At 36.7% G+C, this 19,153-nt stretch overlaps 2 protein-coding genes across 3 annotated transcripts in view; one reads left to right on the top strand and one right to left on the bottom strand.

Moving 5' to 3' along the window:
• Window positions 1-8,708, bottom strand: part of POLK (DNA polymerase kappa) — a 30,783-nt gene extending 22,075 nt beyond the window's left edge. The window contains exon 1 of the mRNA XM_029284895.1: window positions 8,642-8,708. The gene's annotated coding sequence lies outside the window, so the exon portion shown is untranslated. The remainder of the gene's footprint in view (window positions 1-8,641) is intronic.
• Window positions 8,709-8,952: 244 nt separating this feature from the next.
• COL4A3BP (collagen type IV alpha 3 binding protein) overlaps window positions 8,953-19,153 on the top strand; it is a 71,047-nt gene continuing 60,846 nt past the window's right edge. For both annotated transcript variants that reach the window (XM_015820145.1, XM_015820144.1), the window contains exons 1-2: window positions 8,953-9,388; window positions 18,364-18,498. In XM_015820145.1, coding sequence (XP_015675631.1) covers window positions 9,293-9,388; window positions 18,364-18,498 — 231 coding nt within the window. In that variant the 5' untranslated portion in view covers window positions 8,953-9,292. The remainder of the gene's footprint in view (window positions 9,389-18,363; window positions 18,499-19,153) is intronic.

The raw sequence follows: 19,153 nt of genomic DNA, 5'->3' as shown, positions 1-19,153 counted from the left end.
TCACTTAGCAACAGAAATTTTGGGCTCAATTGTGGCCCTAGGTCGAGGACTACCTGTATTAATATATAGCCAAACAGTGGGGGTTTTTTGGACAGAAATTATTTCAAATATTAATTACATTTTAGCACCTGAGTGTCCACTCTTTTGGCTTGCCTGGGCCGCATGAAGTGAAAAGGAATTGTCTTGGGTTGTTGCACATAATATGCAGTTAATGGATATAAATCTGGTAATTTTGTGGGGCCACATTACTAACTGTCCAGGGCCACATGTGGCTCACAGGCTGAGCTTGGATATTCCTGCTTTAGCAGATTCACTGGTTTCTATTCTTTTGAATTATACATTATCAGTTTAGAAACCTACAGGAAGATGATGACACTGGGTATTGCATAATTTTATGACTGTTTAGAAAACAATACTACAAGATTGTCAGGGTACTCGTTCTCTGTGATACAATAAACTGGATAATCTCCAAATTTGAAAAAAAAAATCAGGTAGTTTTATTTGGGGTATTTTTAGACACCTAGACTGCAAAATTAATTTGTATAATTGATTTCATTTCTTTATCATGGATCAAAATGACTTAAATGATAGTTTACAGGTAGTCCTCATTTAGTAACCACACTTGGAATCAGCAACTCAGTTGTTAAAGAAAATAATTGCTAAATTAAATAGTGACTCTGCTTACAATCTTACTTCAACCTTTGTTTGCTTTACAAGCCTGTGAAAGTTGTAAATGCAGACCATAAAATTACTTTTTCATCAATATAGTAACTACAAATGTCACTAAATAAGGCAGTTGTTAAACAAGGATTACATGTAACTTTATGGTATAACAAGGATATATAATTACATTAGGCTTTATTTAATATTTATGAGGTACATATTTTCCTAGGCATTTTCTTTTTTATATAATTAAAAATAAAAAGCTGACACATTGAAAGACTAATTATCATTGTTAAGAACAGTGGGAATAAAAAGGCTGTTACTACTTCTGTTCATTCAATCTGTAAGTGACAGGATCTATAATATCTCAAAACTCTTCTTGACAAAAGATTATACAAGAAGTAGGGCTATCTTAATAGGCTATTCTGCCTCATATTATTGCCTTGATGTTGGTTGATACAGCAATCCAATTTAATTCAAAGCACTGTTTTGAGTAGAAAATCAAATCACTCCACCTCACACATTGAAAGAACTTGGCTTATTCACTCTAGGGGATAAGGGCATAACGAGAAGCACCTTTATGTGATCTGAAGGCAATGTTCTCTCTAATCCATGGTACTACTTCAAAGACATGCTTTTACTAAAACATTATTGAAGCAAACCACCTCTTCAAAGTTCTGCAGTTCTAACAGATAGATTATTTTAAGCCAGTGTGTAAAAAGTAAAAATATATCCAAAATATATCCAAACACAGGAGTAGATAACCTGCCATCCCAGAGCTACATACAGACCAGAATTTACCAGCCCAAACCACCTATAAATATTGGTAATGTAATTTCCTACCATTTTGAAACAAGAAAGAAACATTTAAAAACAATGACAGCATAGTTTAGAATATTCAGAAAGTTCTTCCAAAACCAAAAATGAGAGAGAGAGAGAGAGAGAGAGAGAGAGAGAGAGAGAGAGAGAGAGAGAGAGAGAGAGAGAGAGAGAAGTTCATGTTTGGCAATAACAAAATAAAAAAATGTTCTGCTATAAAGAACAATTAAGATTAAAGCATTGTTGGAATAAGATGACTACCGGTATAAGAAAGCATCAAGAAACAATGCAATTATAATTTGAGAACCCGTCAAGAGAAAAAAATCCTAATCAACATATTGCTAACTAACTGATTTTTATATAAAGAAGTCAATCAGAGGTAATATAAAAGGGCCAAGAAATGGTAGAAATGGAGAAGCTACTTTATACTTCTTTCCCATCATCAACTCCATCATTTTATCTTCATAATTAAATTAAAATAGGAAGTTCCACAGCTAAATGGTGAACAATTACAAATTTCCACAGTAATCATGAAGGTTGCAATTATGTTCTTATTAAGAGCATTATTATAAATTATCTTCAGTATGGGATTTTTTAAAATAACATCAAGTCTGGAAGTTATATAGAAAGATATAGTTCATTGTAAACACCCATGTATACTTGTCTATAAACACAGGAGAAGGCTGTTCCTCATGACAAATATTCTTATGAGAAATATTCAGGAACAGGGCTTTTTTTCTCATAGAATGCCCAGAACGGAGTTCCGGCACCTTTTTTGGATGGAACGCTGTAGGGTAGGGTTGTATGATGTGTGTGAGTTCCGGCACCTTTTTTTTTTTTTTTAAAGAAAAAAAGCACGGTTCAGGAAACTTTATTAATGTGGAGAAAGCAGTCACATGACAACTTCAGAGAACCTTGGATTAGGTGGATTATCTAGATCCCTTTCAGTCAGAGTTCAACCAGGATTTGGAACTGAGACAGCACTGATTGCACTCATGGGTAATATCTTTGTGAGGGTGCCTCAAGTTTCTGTTTTTTCTCTCCTTCTACTAAATATACACATGAGATCATAGAGTGAGCTGATCCATCAGTTTGGGGTGAGATACCATCAGTACACATATGACACCCAGCTTTATGTCTCTACTTTACTTTTGTAGCGATGCTGTGGATGTCCTATCCCAGTGTCTGGAGCCTGTTGGGGACTGGATGGGGCAAAATGGGTTCTGATTCAACCCTAATGGCTGTATTTGGATCCCCCGAGGAAAAAATCTTTCATCTTTGGTTCTGGATGGGGATGCACTGCCCCAGACAGACCTAGCATGCAATCTTGCAGCTCCTGCTGGAAGGAGTGGTGCACCAGTTGCATACATACCTGGATTGGTTATCCTACTGATCAAATTAGAAACTGATGCAGGAGAATATTGGTAGCTCAGGGTTGAACTGTGGGGTCCCTGATGTTCTCTGAGCTTGGTGGTTTTCTTGCAGATGTTTCATTACCAAACTAGGCAACATCATCAGTGCTCAAAAAAACTGAATGAAGAACATTATTCTGCAATTATAGTGAGATATCTTTCCTATTCCTTATATTAAGAAAACATTTAGAATGCATGTTGTTTTAGTTTTAAACTATTTTTGAAGCGCTTTATTTTTCCATTTTGTGAAGTTGACTAGAATTTAAAAAACATTTTGAGGTATATAGTATTTATTTACTAGAAAGGTAGACTAACTTTTTCCAAAATCATTTACGGTACCTATACTTGAGTCATTTTGAATTTAAGAGGAGAAAATCATTTTAAATTCAGGTTTGTCTTACTTTTAGGTAAATATGGTACCTTTCTTAATATTTGCTTTAGTGATTAAAAAGAAGTTATAGTATGAGATCCTCTCAAAGAAAAAGACTAATAGTAATTCTAATAGGAGTAATAGTTTTTATTGCATTTATTTTGGGCAGGATGCTTTCTAAAATAATTGGAAAAGTGAAATATAGTAGGAAATGTTTTTTGACTGCTATATTTACAAGTCCCTTCTTACTGGTAGTAATCAGATTTTAACACATATTGTATACGTGGACAATTAATGATGAATATATTATAAATTAACCATCCATTAAAGTGAATTTAAACCAAGTTAGGTGTACATTTTTTGTATATGTTGTCTAAAAAACTTTGTTTTTAGCTTCTGAGTATTTGAAAAATTATTTGTCATTAGCTATACAGGATTTTATATATTTATTGAGATTTCCAAGTTAAACATGTCTCTGCTACAGTCATCAAGTCCACACTGTCAAAGACCAAAGAACCAGTGAATACACCAGTGAGTTCTTCAGAACCTCTCCAGACACGGAGAAGATAGGTGATTGCACACATGTACTCCAATCACTGTTTCTCACCAGAAGGCCGCAGGATAGCAGTATTCTGCAGCTTTGTCAAGAGATGAAGAAATTGGTCATTAAGCTCACAACAACCTTTCAAAAGACACTAAATTTGCTAACCTCACTTTCTAGTAATTTGCTAGATTTGCTAACCTCACTTTCTAGTAATTTGTGCAAATTGCTTATTTAACCACCTTAAAGATACTAGAGATCTTCAGTGCAACAAGTTTGAAAAGCCACTTGGTGAGTCCACCTTCATTTCTCAGCAAAAGAAAAATGAACTGCAAGAGTAATAACTGAAAGAATTTCAAATAAATGGCACAAATCTAAATAAGATTTTGAACTAAGAAAGTTATTAACAAATTAGGGTCCATACAAATTTGGAACATTGAAATTTTTACTACAAGATTTTGAAACTAACTATATAAAATAAATGGCTTTTCGTGGAAACCAAAACTAGTTTATCTACTGTATATTGTAATAGAAATTAAAGGTTTACTATTTAAATTGAACACTACAGGGGGCTGGAGATTCCAGAGAAGAAAAAAAATGTAAACTTACTTTTTGTTTTGATCAGTAACAATATTAAAAATATTAAACAACGTCTGCTTTTATGGATAGACTAATTCAAAAAGTGTCAATGAAGTAATGACAGTTGTGAAACAAAGATGTGAGCAAGAGCTGTAAGTCTACTCTAGAGGGAGCCCCAAAGTGCATACAGGTAATCCTTGACTTACAATAGTTCATTTAGTGACCGTTTAAAGTTATGTCACTAAACTATGGCCGTTTTTCAGTTACAACCTTTGCAGCATCCCCATGATCATGCAATCAAAATTCAGATGCTTAGCAACTAGTTCATATTTATGACTGTTGCTGTGTCCTAAGGTCATGTGATCCCCTTTTACGACCTCCTGACAAGCAAAGTTAATGAGGAAGCCAGATTCACTTAATAATTGGGTTACTAACTTACCAATCACAATGATTCACTTAACAACTAAGGCAAGAAAGGTCATAAAATGGGGCAAAACTCACTTAACAACAGACATTTTGGACTCAATTGTAGTCATAACTCGAGGACTACCTATACTCAGGCAGAGTTAATAGAAAATCTCCAAATCAAAACAAAACCTTTATTGTACTCAGTGAGCATCAAACTCTTCAGAATCCGGAGGTCTAAAACCCACAGCCACTAACTAGTCTTGCCATGATTAAACTAAAGCCTATTCTCTCCTAACCAACCCCCCATAGTCTCTGGGCACCAGGAAAGGTCCTAGTGCCATCACTTTTTTTGGCCTAGGGGAATACAACTGGCTATCATCAATGAACTGATATTGCACATGTGTCATATGATTATTTTATCTAGCAGCTTCATGTAGATGTTAAATAAGAGTAGGGATAGGGAAGAGTCCTAAGGCAAAACCAGCTCCAGAGAAAGGAGGAAAATCAGTCTAGTGCTATTATTTTCTACTCCAATTCCTGAAATGAGCCAGAAAAAAATCACGATCAATAGCATCGGAGGCTGCTGACTAATTGTATTAAATCTTCAGTAATGTTTATTTGCAGTTACATAGCAGATAAGAACGTTTCAAATATAATAATAACAGAAATCTTTAAAGTATGCAGATTTCAACCTACATAATCTTTTAAGCGTGTTAACTGAAACTAATGCTATTGACTTTGAAACCCTAACATAAACAATATTGCTGCAGATGGAAATATTTTTTTCTGTGGCTGAGGCTCTTGGAGCATCATTCCATGATGGATTGCAATTTTCAGAGAAACTGCACCATCTCCTGAAACTTAATTTAACTCATCCAACTTGTTTTCTATCTACCTCATCAATTCCCTAAAGGCAGGAATGAACACTTTCAAACCAACTTGCCATTATCTTTAAGAGGTTTATCAAATGCAGCCAGGCACAGAATGGATATTTTAGGCAACTGCTGAAGCACAGACAAAACCAAGATCAATAAGGGGGGGAAAAAAAGAAAAAGGATAGGATGTTGCAAGGGATAAAAGTGATTGAAAATAACTGCAAAAGCAGAAAAAATATAATTGATACTTACTCCCTCAGAATCTGTAGTCAAACCACATTAGTTCTCCTTCCTAAAACAATAAGACATTTTCATATGTTTCTTTTTTTACATACAAATAAGAACTACCTTCCTGGAATGAGATCAAGAGCTGATATAGTTCCTACTCTCCATTTTCAACTATGGCCACATGTCTGTAATGGCCATGGTCATGTCCCCCCCCAACCCTTTCAGAACCAAAAAACCAATTCTGTGGAGGGCAGTTTTTCCATGGACTGTGTGTGTCTATGCCTAGATCCTACACATGTGCAGATGGGGCTTCACTCGCCCAGTTCCTGGCAAGCCACAGACCAGTGCTGGTCCGCAGCTCAGGGATTGGGGACCCTGGTTTAATTGCTAAAACTACTCATATATGACATGATATGGTATGGCTGTGGAAAGCATACAAAGGATCTGCTTCATAAAGCACACCAGTTGATTGAACCACCCCTTCCTGAAATCTTAAAGCAGCAACATACAGCTACTTTGAGGGACATTTTTTTGCTGTTTGTAGACACAATACTTCCATTAGGATTAGCAGCAAAGCTGCTGCATACACATGTAATTTCTTTTGAATAAGCCAATGAATTCTTTAAATAATGTTGCATTAACACTTCAAAGAAATGATTTACAAATAGTCCTCAACTTATGACAATTGAGCTCGTATTTTCTTTGCTAAGCAAGACACTTGTTAAACTGAGTTTTGTTTCAGTTTATGACCTTTCTTACTATGTGAATCATTGTAGTTGTTGAGTTAGTAACATGGTTTTTAAGTGAATCTAGCTTTCCCATTGACTTTGCTTGTCAGGTCACAGAATGTGATCACATGACACCAGGATACTGCAACCATCATAAGGGGACTGGACTGGAGGGGACTGGAGGCTAGAACATATAAGGAACGGTTGCTGGAATTGGATATATCTAATTTAATGAAGAGAAGGACGAGGGGGGGACATGATAGCAGTGTTCCAATATCTCAGGGGCTGCCACAAAGAAGAGGGAGTCAAGCTATTCTCCAAAGCGCCTGAAGGCAGGACAAGAAGCAACAGATGGAAACTAATCAACCTAGAACTAAGGATAAATTTCCTGACAGTTAGAACAATTAACCAGTGGAACAACCTGCCTCCAGAAGCGGTGAATGCTCCAACACTGGAAGTTTTTAAGAGACTGGACAGCCATTTGTCCGAAATGGTATAGGGTTTCCTGCCTGAACAGGACGTTGGACTAGATGACCTCCAAGGTCCTTCCAACTTTATTATTATTATTATTATTATTATTATTATTATTATTATTATTATTATTATTATTATTAATATGAACCAGTTGCCAAGGATCTGAATTTTGATCACATGACCATGGGGATCCTGCAATGGTCATGCGAAAAACTGTTATAAATCGCTTCTTTCAGTGCCATTGTAACTTTGAACAGTCACTGACTAAACGAACTAATGTAAGTCAAGGACTATCTGTACTTAAACCACCAATTCTGCAAAGTATCTCTCTTGAATTTTTTTCACAGGCTCTGTGGCTACATATACAGCCTCAACTGTATTGTGCTTTTGCAAATCTTTAAAAACTTCCAACAGTCTGAGGCATATGAGTTATGATTCACTCCTTGGTAATAGATCACTTTTATGATCTTGATCAAGTTATGTTCTATTCTTTTCCCCAATGTATTGTTGGTCTTATTTACAGTTTGTTTATTATCTTATGGTTCTTAAACTAATATGTAAACTGCTTAGAATTGCCTGTGTTTGAGGCATACAGGCCACAGCTGAAGACTGCTGAGAATCAGAGGTCTTCAAAGTACTTTTATTTGGCTCTAACAAGCTAACAAGCTAACAAGGTTTGGAGAAAAAACTCAAGATTTTCACGTCGTATTTCACAGGGATTGTAATTTCATTGCAGTAAGTTTTAGATGTTGTGCCTGGCACTACCAGTCACATAAGCCTTGTGCTTTATCCTTAACACACTGATGACAAAGTATTTGTGACGACAGCTACTGCAACAAGAGGCATTATGTATCCTTACTCTCCATTTAACCATCTGTGCTCTGCACCAAAGTTACTAGTAGAAACTTAAGCTATAGATCAAAAGGATTTATGATTTCTATTTGTTTAATAATAGGAACCAAATTTATATTACCAAAACGAGCAAAGTGTTAGGGTGAAATAACTAGGTTTCAATTCTAAACAAGATTCCATTTGTTTAGTTAGAACAAATTCTATAATCTTAAGTATGTTCAACCCTGTCTCGTCCAAGCCAAAACGTCTGCCCACAAAAAAGCAGCCACAGGAACAAATTAACCCTAAATCAGCTTCTGATTTTGCAGGTTTCAGATGATCAACCCTATTAAGTTCAAACGAACTTTTCTTCTCGAGTAAATTCGCATTACGTTGCAATTTCGTCTCCCTGTTTGGAACTGGCAGCACATGTAGCTTTTTTTCTCCCCATTTCATACATTTCCAGGTGATCTACATACTTCCACCACGTAATTAAACCAAGTAGCTGTTTCTATTACGAAAAAAAAACCCTCACTGTCTTTCCTTCGCTCTTGTGTATAATATGTAAGAGTCGTGCAAAAAGATAAACCATCCCATTTATAAGGATGGCATAGAGAAACCTAAAACCCATGCAAAGAAGGTAGAAAAAAATCTCCCACAAAACCAGTTCCTTCCTAATCACACATAACACAGCCATAAGGTCCCCAACACACCTCAGTCCCAGAAGCTTCACTAGCCCCCGTTTCCGCAATAATTAAGTCGCACCAAGATGGCGACCAATTGTGTTTTCAAAAAAAAAAGAGAGAGAAAAGGAGCGACGCCGGTACTTTGCGGAAGCAAACCCAATGCAACAACCAGGAAATCCAGAGAATTAGGGGAACGATTAACGCCCGCCGCCCCACCCGCTTTCCCAGGAGGCGATGCGCCTTCAGTCGACTACAATTCCCAGCATGCTCTCGTTCTAGACTACTCCGTTTGGAGTAGTCTAGGGCTTGGCAAAAAAAAAAAAAAAGGGGGGGGGTGGCGAGAAAGATGGCGGCGGAAGTAGTAATAGTTGCAACAACCGCCGCCACAAGGTTGAACTGAGTGGAGAAGGAGAAGACGCGCGCTTGTCCCGCTGAAAGGCTGCTTCTAATGGTCAGGGCTACCAGCGTGCGCGGAAGGGTGGGGGAGATCCGCGAGCTGCTGTCCCGGCGGTGGCCAGAAGGGGACAGACCGACGGAAGGGCTCTGAAGGCGGCTTAGGCTGGGGCGACGTAGCAACAGTAGCGACTCCGGAGCAGCGAAGCGTCTTAAATCAGGTAGAGAGAGCGAGAGCTCCGGTGGTCTCGGCGTTTCGGCGAAAGGGCAGAGGGAAGTGCCTCCATGTCGGACAACCAAAGCTGGCATTCCTCCGGCTCAGAAGAAGATCCCGAGACAGAATCGGGGGCGCCTGTTGAGCTCTGTGGAGTCCTCAGCAAGGTAAAGAGAAAAAAAAGCCCCCTTCGTTTTCTTTCCCCGCCGCTATGGCTCCTCGGGTTCAGCTTGGACGACCGTCTGCCTTGGGGGAGCCTCTTTTCCTTTCCCTCGCCCGCCCGCCCCTCCCCCGTGGTTGGGGGGGGGGGTTTGTGAAGGCATTTGGGGGCCAGGGCGGAAGGGTGGCACCGTCATGCTCTTATCTTCCGCGAAAGAAGCGCTGGGAAGCAATGGAGAGAGCCTGACGTTGAGTCACCTCGCGGGTTGCCCACCCGCCTGGCGGTGGCGGCGCCGGCCTGCTGTCGGACTGGCTTCCTGGTCAGCGGGAGGTCCCGGCACGTATCCTCCGCCGCCCACCTAGGGAGCCGAGGTGTGTGCAAAATATGTATATGCGAGTATATATATTGGATGACGCGCTTCGTCGCCGCAAGCGGAAAAGGCACGGAGGGGTCTTTATCCGAGGAGGGGCTGCTTGTCTCCAAAAACGTTTCATTCGCTGAAATGTCACTTGTCTCTCGGGAAATTTCTTGATGGCTGCAGGGTTTTTTGCTTGAAAGTCTTTGCTAAAATAACTTACGTGCGTGGGTCTTCTTCTTTTTTTTTTTCTTGTAAAAGGAAGAATCCTTAACGCATCCATCTCTTTACAAGTGCCTGGTTGAGGATTATTGCAAGACCACACTTGTACAACCATTGCTTGGATGAGTAAATATTTTGGTGATGGCCTTCGTTGAGGATTGCTCAGGGCACACTCTTGGTATATGCATGAAGGGAAAGCTAACTTCGTGGTTGTCCTTGAAAACAAAAATCCCAAAATTTCTTTCTACTCGTTTTCATAAGGGGAAGAAAAATCGTGTGTATCTGCAATTATAACAGATTGTGGCAAGATCACACAAGAGTTCTGTGACCTTTGGGCAAAGCATCAAATAGTGTCATAAAACAGGCCGGTTGGAAGATAGTACAAATAGTAGTAGAAGTAGCTCTTGCTTTCAGATTTCGGTCTCTCTACTCTCTAATCTGTATTATGAATCCTTGCTTTGAAATTAAAAGGGATGGGCATGGTTGCTTCTTAGCTAGAGATCACTTTTGATTAGAAGTTTGGAAAAAAAATAACAGAAAAGGCAATGGCAAAAACTTCTGTATTGTTGCCAAGAAAACTACATCAATGTATCTATAAAGTCATTTGATGCTGAGCATAGTTTAAAGGAAATCTTACAAATTTGATGAAAGTCATCCTTGGGAGAAAATTGCTTATTTTAAAAATGTAGCAAATAGTTTAGGAAACAGTGTATTTTTTAGAAACTCTGGCTTGTGAACTGCACTGGTACAAACAAAATCTAGCTAACACAATTACTTGCTTAATAACTTTCATAAATAATAAATTGTCTACATGTTTCCTTCAAATATTCTTAAAAATGTAGACAAGCTCTTTCAGATATAGTTTAGTATTTTGTAACAGTGAATAAAGAAAGCACTCTATACAGGGAATTCATTTGTTATAAGAACTCAAAAACCTCAAGTAAAAAGCTAAAAAGTTTATTCATTAGGTTATAGCATTTTAGATAGTCCTTAGAAATATGTAACTGGCTTTACACAAGAATGATGTACTAGACTGGGATGAAGGAAACTCGGGTTGAAGTCCTCTCTTGGTGTTAAGCTCTCCAAGTTATTTTAAGCCATTCATCTCAGTATTACTTCACAGGTTGTTGGTTGAAGGATAAAATAGAAAGATAACAGCATAACAGCTTGCACTCATAAGAACAGGTAGAATAAAAAAGTGGACAAAAATCAGTATGACATTTTAAATGTGCTTTATCATAGCTGTTGCTCTTTCTATCTGCTTTGACTGCAGTTGTAAAGAATGGATGGAAAAGAACTGCAGTTATGTATTTCAAGAACTTCACAATGCCTTATCTATCCATGTTTTCCATATTTTTTATTAATCCTTTTGTTTGCCTTTTGGTAAGTTCAGAGCAGATAATTCAGAATGAATAATACAGTAGTGGTGCCTTTTCTCTTAAGTTCAGATGAATATTTGCACATATTTACAAGCTGTTCTTCCCATTGCATTACAAGTACTTACCTGTTAATAAAATTTTAAAGAATACACAGAAATCCACAATTCTGTCATCCAATATCCATTCATGATAATATTTCCTTGAAGTTATGATCTATTTGGTATAGGCACTGAATTCTGAAATGATACTTCTGGAAAGTTCTTAATCTTCTAAACTCTCTTAACCACTTTATAGCAACTTTATCTCAAAGTTTTATTGGTTTGTAACCAATAAAGCCAAATATGTGCATTATAGATTTATTTATTTCAAGGCTGCCAAACTTTGAGCAGTATACAATAAAATAGTAATTTACAACAACCAATATATAAATACAAAAGCTAAATGTAAAATGGCAATCGAGCACAGGACAAAACAAACCTCAGAGGGGGGACTGCCACTCAACCAACCCCTAACACCTGGAAGAAGAACCAGGGGTCATCTTAAGTGCTTTCCTAAAGACAAGGAAAGTTGGGGCTGGAACCTGTCATATAATGGGTATGGGAGTAAGATCATTCCAGAGAGAGGGGACAACTATGGAAAATACATGCTTTCTACATCCCATAAGACTTTTTTTTTAAAAAAAGAAAAAGAACATGGAATGTGCCCTCCCTGTGGAAGCATGTGGGGTGGGCAAGTCTTCTTGGGAAAAGGATGTCTCTTAAATACAGTAATCTGTTTCTATACCATTAGGTCTTTTATAGTTTTCCTGGGCTAAGGAGGGGTTTTAAAATAGTTAAAATGCCTTTAGTTCCAAAAAGCTGCCCAGAGTTTTTTGGAAATTGAGTTGTATATAAATAATAGAAATAACTAAATTATTTTCCTACCGAAATATCCACATGTAATAGAGGCAGGAACTTTCCTAAACTTTTTCCTAACCAAGCAATTTTCTACATTATTTAAAAGAGAAATCCTTGCCTTTAGAGTCATAATCTCAAAGGTTCAAAACTTTTTTAAAGTTACCATTTTCTTATGACTTCCTAATATGAAAGTAGATGATCTATCAGGACCAGAGTCCCATTCCCTCTCTTCTGTAAACTAATGGCATGCTAATCCTGTTTCCTTATTCGAGGGAATTCGTTTAGAAAGACTTGTCTTTATGCATCGTTAAATGAGCTGCTGCGTGTTTTTGTACTCCTCTGTTTTACAGATATTTTTATTAAATTTATATGTCACCCATCTCACTGATAGTGTGACTCTGGACAGATTACAAAATGGTAAAAAGATAAATGTAAAAAGAGTTGAAATTAAGACTTAAATAAGACTGGTATCCTTGGTGTTCTGAGCTTGGTTGCTTTTCTGCAGATGTTTCATTACCCAAATAGGTAACATCAGTGCAATGTTGGATAATGAAGTCTTAGTAAGAAAACCACCAAGAGAGCACCAAGGACCTCCACAGTTAAATCCTGTGCTACAAATATTCCCTTCTATTGTTACTTAAATAAGAACTAAAATCTAGGGGGACAGACAGCACAGGGGTGAGGTCTTTTCTCTTACGCTGTCAACTACCTCCACCTCCATCAGGGCCTCGAGCTGCTAGCAAAACCAGGTTTTAAGGTCCTTACATAAGGCCAAAAGGATAGTGGCAAATCTCACCTCCAGTGGCAGAATGTTCCACAGGCATGGGCCAGTGTGGAAAGGCTCTTCAAAAATATTAGACAATTCAAGGGATATTTTTACATATAAGCACACATGTCCCACAGTGTCTATCTTACAGTATTAAGAATTCAGTCTATAATCCAGGAGTAGTCCATTGAACATAGTGTTATGGAAGGGTTCCACAAGCTAAAATACGTTGATTACTTTGTGGTTAAGTTTTATATAAACCCAGCCAGTGTAGTTGGTTTATAATTATAAAACCAATGTAATTGGTTTTGCGCAAACCCCAGCAATTGTATTGGTTAAAACTGTGATTCAGCTAATTATAGTTTGACATTAGTCACTGTAAATGATCAAGAATTGATAAGGCTGATTATTTTGTAGCATTTAAATAATTTTATAGAGTATGTAATAAATTTCGTTTGTCACTATGTGTTAGATAGCCAAGAACATGCACTGATATTAAAGACCATGTGTCCCTGAACCTATCTTCTCTAGGCAGAATTTGCCCATCATACACAATCAGGAGACAATGCTACTCCTGGGAAGATCAAAGAAATGACCTATACCTAGCTGAGCAGCAAGAGCTGAACTCATTTAGCCCATTTCCAACACTTTTATTAGTATGGTCATTCTCCAGCCTCAGAGTCAGAGGAGTCCATAACAAGGGGGTTGGTGTCTGGAAATGTACTTTCTCCGTATAGCTCCTTGATTGTGGAACAATTTGCCCCCCTGTGGTCAAGTTAGTCCCCACCCTTTTATCCTTCAGGAAATTGGCAAGAACAGTAATCTTCCCTAGAATATCTGGAAAGAAAAAAATTAACTAGGAGACAGCAATTGATTTTTTTTATTTTTTATACATGGTGTTTTAATGTATTAATAACATAAGCACCTAGATTCTTCCAAGTTGGTTATGAAAATCGCTGCAAAAAATAAAATAAGTGCTAGATTGTGCAATTGACTAGGATGGCAAAATATTGGCTATTCTGTCTACTTGCTGGAGGCTTAAATAACAGAAGGCAAAAATAAGACAGTAATCGGTATGCATGGTTCCAACTGATGAAGGTGTGTGCTGCTGTGGTCCGGCATGTTACAAGAGTATTCCAGTTAAGGTTATGGAGCTGAATCCATGTATATCACTATATGAAGTTATTTACAAAAAGTGAGTTTATAGTATAATTGAAACAGTGTCAATATCAAATGTATCACATGTTTATATACTGTATGAATATGCTATGCATTCCATAATGTAGCTTGCAGAATGCTGTTCAAGTTAATGTAAAAGGGATCATATATTTTAATCAGAGCTGACTGCATTCTGTGCCCAAATGAAGCATAAAAATGCTTTTTATAATGTGGAAATGTTAATATATAGTAAATGTAAAATCATAACATTAAAAAAGAATATTTAGGTCATTGAGTCCCATGGGCAAGAATCCAAATTAAAGTTTTAACAATAGATAATCCAGCACAACATACATGCTTGCATTCATCCATTGAAAAGGACCTCTCTCCTTCCCATTATAAATGGTTGCACTGTTGCTCCTCATAGTGCTTAGAAATTTTTCTTAATACTTATTTAAAATTTCTTCCTATAATCTAAATGTATTACTTTGGGATGATAAAGAAACAGCTGTTAGTTTTTACTTTCAAGTTTTACAACTCCAACCTCTTCAAGATTCATTTTAAAGGTCTCCTAATATAATTCACTGTGTTTCAATAACATTTTGATCAATTTATATCCAGTATTCCTCACTTCATTCCAGCAGGTCATCACCCAGATAACGGTTCTGCTTCTTTCTAAAGTGTTAATTCCAAATGAAGATAAGAACCAAAACAAGGCAATCAGGCAATCAGAAATAGAAGCCCTAAGTATTACAACAGAGGTGAATTGGTGTTAGGAACCAGTCCTTCTGATGTGTATAATTTAGTCCTTAAACTGAAGGTTTATGAAAATACTACTAGCTCTGTGTGAAAAGTTAGAAAACAGGAAATTAGAGAAGTTGTCAGTTTACAGAGAAGCATTGGGCACAGGGAGATCTGTTCAGGGACTACCTCATTCTAGAAATCAGGGTTGTTCAGTATCAGCTATGCTGAAGTGGAAGCTGGCAATTCCCAATGAAATTCCCATCTGAGTATAAACTGGTATTAGAATTCCATATGAATTTAACTTTACTTATATGTTGCTCTTTCTTACTCTGAACCTTGCTGTGCACTTTGACTTGGAGTACAAACACTGCCTTTCCGCATGAACTTTAGCTATAGGTAGAACTCTATTTCCTTTGTACTTAGATACTTTCAAATTATTCCTATAATGGGTATGTGAACACACATGGAATGGATCCGCTTGGGTCTCTGAAGATTCCTGTAGGCCAGAATCCTTTCTTGGAAGAAGCACTACTAGTTTATTAAGGATTTTAAATGTTGTATATATATATTACATAAAATAAGTTCAAAGACTTAAACCAATATAGAAAAAGAAAAAAAATCCAAAAGAAGAGTTGCTTTCTGAAGATGCTTAATTTCAGTCAACATGAGCTCAGGACCCTGCTGCTTCTTTAGTCCAATAATCTCACAGACATCAAAACATTTGCACACAGCCTAGATCTCATCCATAAAATAGCAGAATAACAGAGTTGGAAGGGACTTTGGAGGTCTTCTAGTCCAACCCCCTGCTCAAGCAGCAGACCCTATACCATTTCAGACAAGTGGTTGTTCAATTTCTTCTTTAAAATCTCCAGGGATAGAGCACCCACAATTTCTGAAGGCACACCGTTCCACTGATTAATTGTTCTGTCAGAAAATTTCTCATTTCTAAATTGGTTCTCTCCTTGATTAATTTCCATCCATTGCTGCTTCTGCTTTCATATGCTATGGAGATCTTCTTTGTTACAGCCTCTTAGATATTGGAACATTGCTATCAAGTCACCCCCTAGTCCTAGTTTTCATTAAACTAGACAAACCATTCTTCATATATTTTAGCCTCCAGTCCCCTAGCATCACTGACCCTAATGTGCAGTCCAGATTCATTAGCTCCAGCACTCCTGCTGGCTGGGAATTGGGTCTTGCCTTGCTTTCCACCTGCCTTGAAAGGAAAACACACATGTACCTCCCCCCCCAAAGACATAATGGATACTCCCCCCTCCATTTATATCCTAATCTGCATTTTGGTGTTTGTTTTTTCTATTGTATCTCCCCATTACCTGGCTAGATAGTTACTTTCCACTTATGCTATTAAGTACGGATTTTATGAAATGGAGTTTCCCCACATTCAGTACAGTTCCTTTGCCTGATAAATTTTCTACTTTAAATTGTTCATCAATTGAGTCCAGTCCAAGAGAGGTAGGATAGAACCTCAGATCTTAAATCTCAGAAATCCAATATCCTATCAACACCTTTTGCACAACCAGTTTTTCACCTTCCATGAATTGGAAGTCTCCAGGTTCTCTGGTCTTCACAATTATGGGGATGTGGTTGTGTCAGTTATTTTGCAATGTAATTTATTCACACATTGATTAGGGGAATGGAATAATTTTCAGTGGAACTGATTAGTCTTGAACCTTCCTATTCTGTGATCCCGGCAAATAACACACTTCATGATGCATCCTCCAAGTCAACAATTTCCACAGCTCTCCTCTTTGACTTCTTGCAGAATGCAACAGTATCCTATCTCCTGTTCAGCAGAGTATAATTTTTTCTCTCTAGAAGGATCGATGCCTGTTTTTTTCTAGAAAAGCCCAAGAGTTAATGTTTTCAAGTCCTGCTAGTGCAGAATACTTTCTGTGTTTCTGATTCCAGTTTTCATCCACTAGACTTTAATTTTCCTTGCTGAGAATAGCTTCTGTGGTTACATTTCCTTTGTTTGATATAATGCATTTTTGTTCTCTTTTATTGTAAAGGCTGAAACTGGCAAGGCAGGAGCGAATGGTTCTCAGATAGGATAGAACCATTATAATATGTAAATATTGCACAGGTGGGCCCTAATCTCAATGCTGGAAAGAGAGTGACCACATTTCCATTGGAAATTTCAATTTCCATTGAGAAAAACAAGAGGAAAAAACCTATACTTTAAATCCTGGAGCAGACGTATCTTTAGGTTTGGATGCAATTATCAGTTTATGTAGGACTTTTGTCTGTGATAAAATGACTTATTTAGCTATGTTGACACCGTGAGCAGGTCACATGAGTATTGGGCTAAGTATCTAAAGAACAGAAATGTATTGCCAAACCTGGCATGATGTCTGCCATTTATGAACTAAAGGCAGTTGTCCCTTTTATTTTTTTAAGCTCCGTTATAAGTTTGCACTTAATACATATTAATTTTAGGTAAGTACATAGACACGCCACAAATATTGCAAGTCATAACTTCTGAGATAATGTATTTTCACCTTCAAGTTTGTTTCTTAAGTCACCACTACTAGAAGGGCTTTTCTTTTTTCTTCTTTCAACAGGCTCTCAATTTAGTAAGAACCCATTCTTTACTTAGAGGGTATATTTATTAGAAATTTGCTTCCTAAAGTCAGTTGCAAAATTTCTGTGAAATCACTTCCTGGAAACCAAAAATATTCCTTTTATAGTAATGTACAATTTTATTTTAATATTGCTGATGATAACATTAGTTGCATTAAAATTATTCATACTAATAGTATAGTTTTGTTTTAAATATGAAATTTAAAAAGCACAGAGGAATGGGCTAGAATATCCTTCTATGATCTGATACTCTAATCCAAGTGTTGGATTAGAAATGTTATGATCCCCAACCAATTTATGGAAATATACAGTATTTGAGGTAATAATGCCATGGCTGTAGTGATATAATTACCTGGAATTCATTGTCAAATTCAGCAGACCTGGGTTCTTATTGCTGTGAAGCTTTCAGTAGTGTTGGTGATTTTTAATTATCTCTTGGAAATAAGCCTTTCAGAATCTGGTTTATTTAGAGTTCTTACATGATTTTCAGTTTCCCCTAAAGCTTCAAAAATATTTTACAAATATTTCTGGTTGCTATTTTTAATATACTGAAAGTTGGCATTCATTTAGAATAAATAGTAATCATTTTATTAAAATAAAGTGTAGTAAAGTATATAATAAAATAAGAAAATTATTATGTGAGTATGATGCCACAGCAATCTCTCTCTCTCTCTCTCTCTCTCTCTCTCTCTCTCTCTCTCTGTATATACTATATATGTATATACATATATACATATGTATATATGTATATACATATACATATATGTATGTGTATATATATATATGTATATATATACATACATACATACATACTCACTCATTATTTTGCTTTATTCAAAAGTACATATTTATTCTTTTTAGTGGACCAACTACATCCATGGGTGGCAAGACCGCTGGGTGGTATTGAAAAACAACACTCTAAGTTACTACAAATCTGAAGATGAAACAGAATATGGCTGCAGGGGCTCAATCTGTCTGAGTAAAGCTGTCATCACAGTAAGTGTTTTCTTAAAGTTTGATTAGCCTTTCTCACTAGTATATTTAATATATTTCTCAATAATGGTTAAAACAGAACAAATTGGACAAAATTGTAATAATTTGTAAACTTATCATAGAAAATATTTTATGTAAACTAAGTTTCTGAAATAATTATACACATTGAAAAAAGATGCTTATGGGAGTATTTTGAAGAGTTTTTAGTTTAAAAAGTTAAGTTTAAACTTTTTTTTTTTTTTCAAATATAAATTTTTTATTATTTTCAACATAAAAAAAAGCATATCACAGATACATCACAATGTAAAAACCCCTACCCCCCACCCCCCACCCGGACTTCCCAAACCTAATCCCAGGATACTATTCAACTAAAAGTAAACTAGTATTAATATCCCTAACTCCACAAAGTATTATTCTACATAAGTAGGTGAAATATATATATATATATAAAAAAAAAGCTTTTATCTAAAAACCTAAATTATATTCCACCATTCTATGCTTATTTTGAATATAAACAATCCATCTTCTCCATATTGATAAAAATTGTTCATTTGAATGATCCTTCAGATAAGCCGAAATTTTTGCCATTTCAGCAAGATGCGAAACCTTCAATCTCCAGTCCTCCATTGTAGGTAAAACTTTACTCTTCCAGTTTTGA

Source organism: Protobothrops mucrosquamatus, unplaced genomic scaffold, assembly GCF_001527695.2.
Source record: "Protobothrops mucrosquamatus isolate PMUCROS unplaced genomic scaffold, P.Mucros_1.0 scaffold1076, whole genome shotgun sequence".
Lineage (NCBI taxonomy): Eukaryota > Metazoa > Chordata > Lepidosauria > Squamata > Viperidae > Protobothrops > Protobothrops mucrosquamatus.
This window is presented reverse-complemented; position numbering and strand designations above follow the sequence as displayed.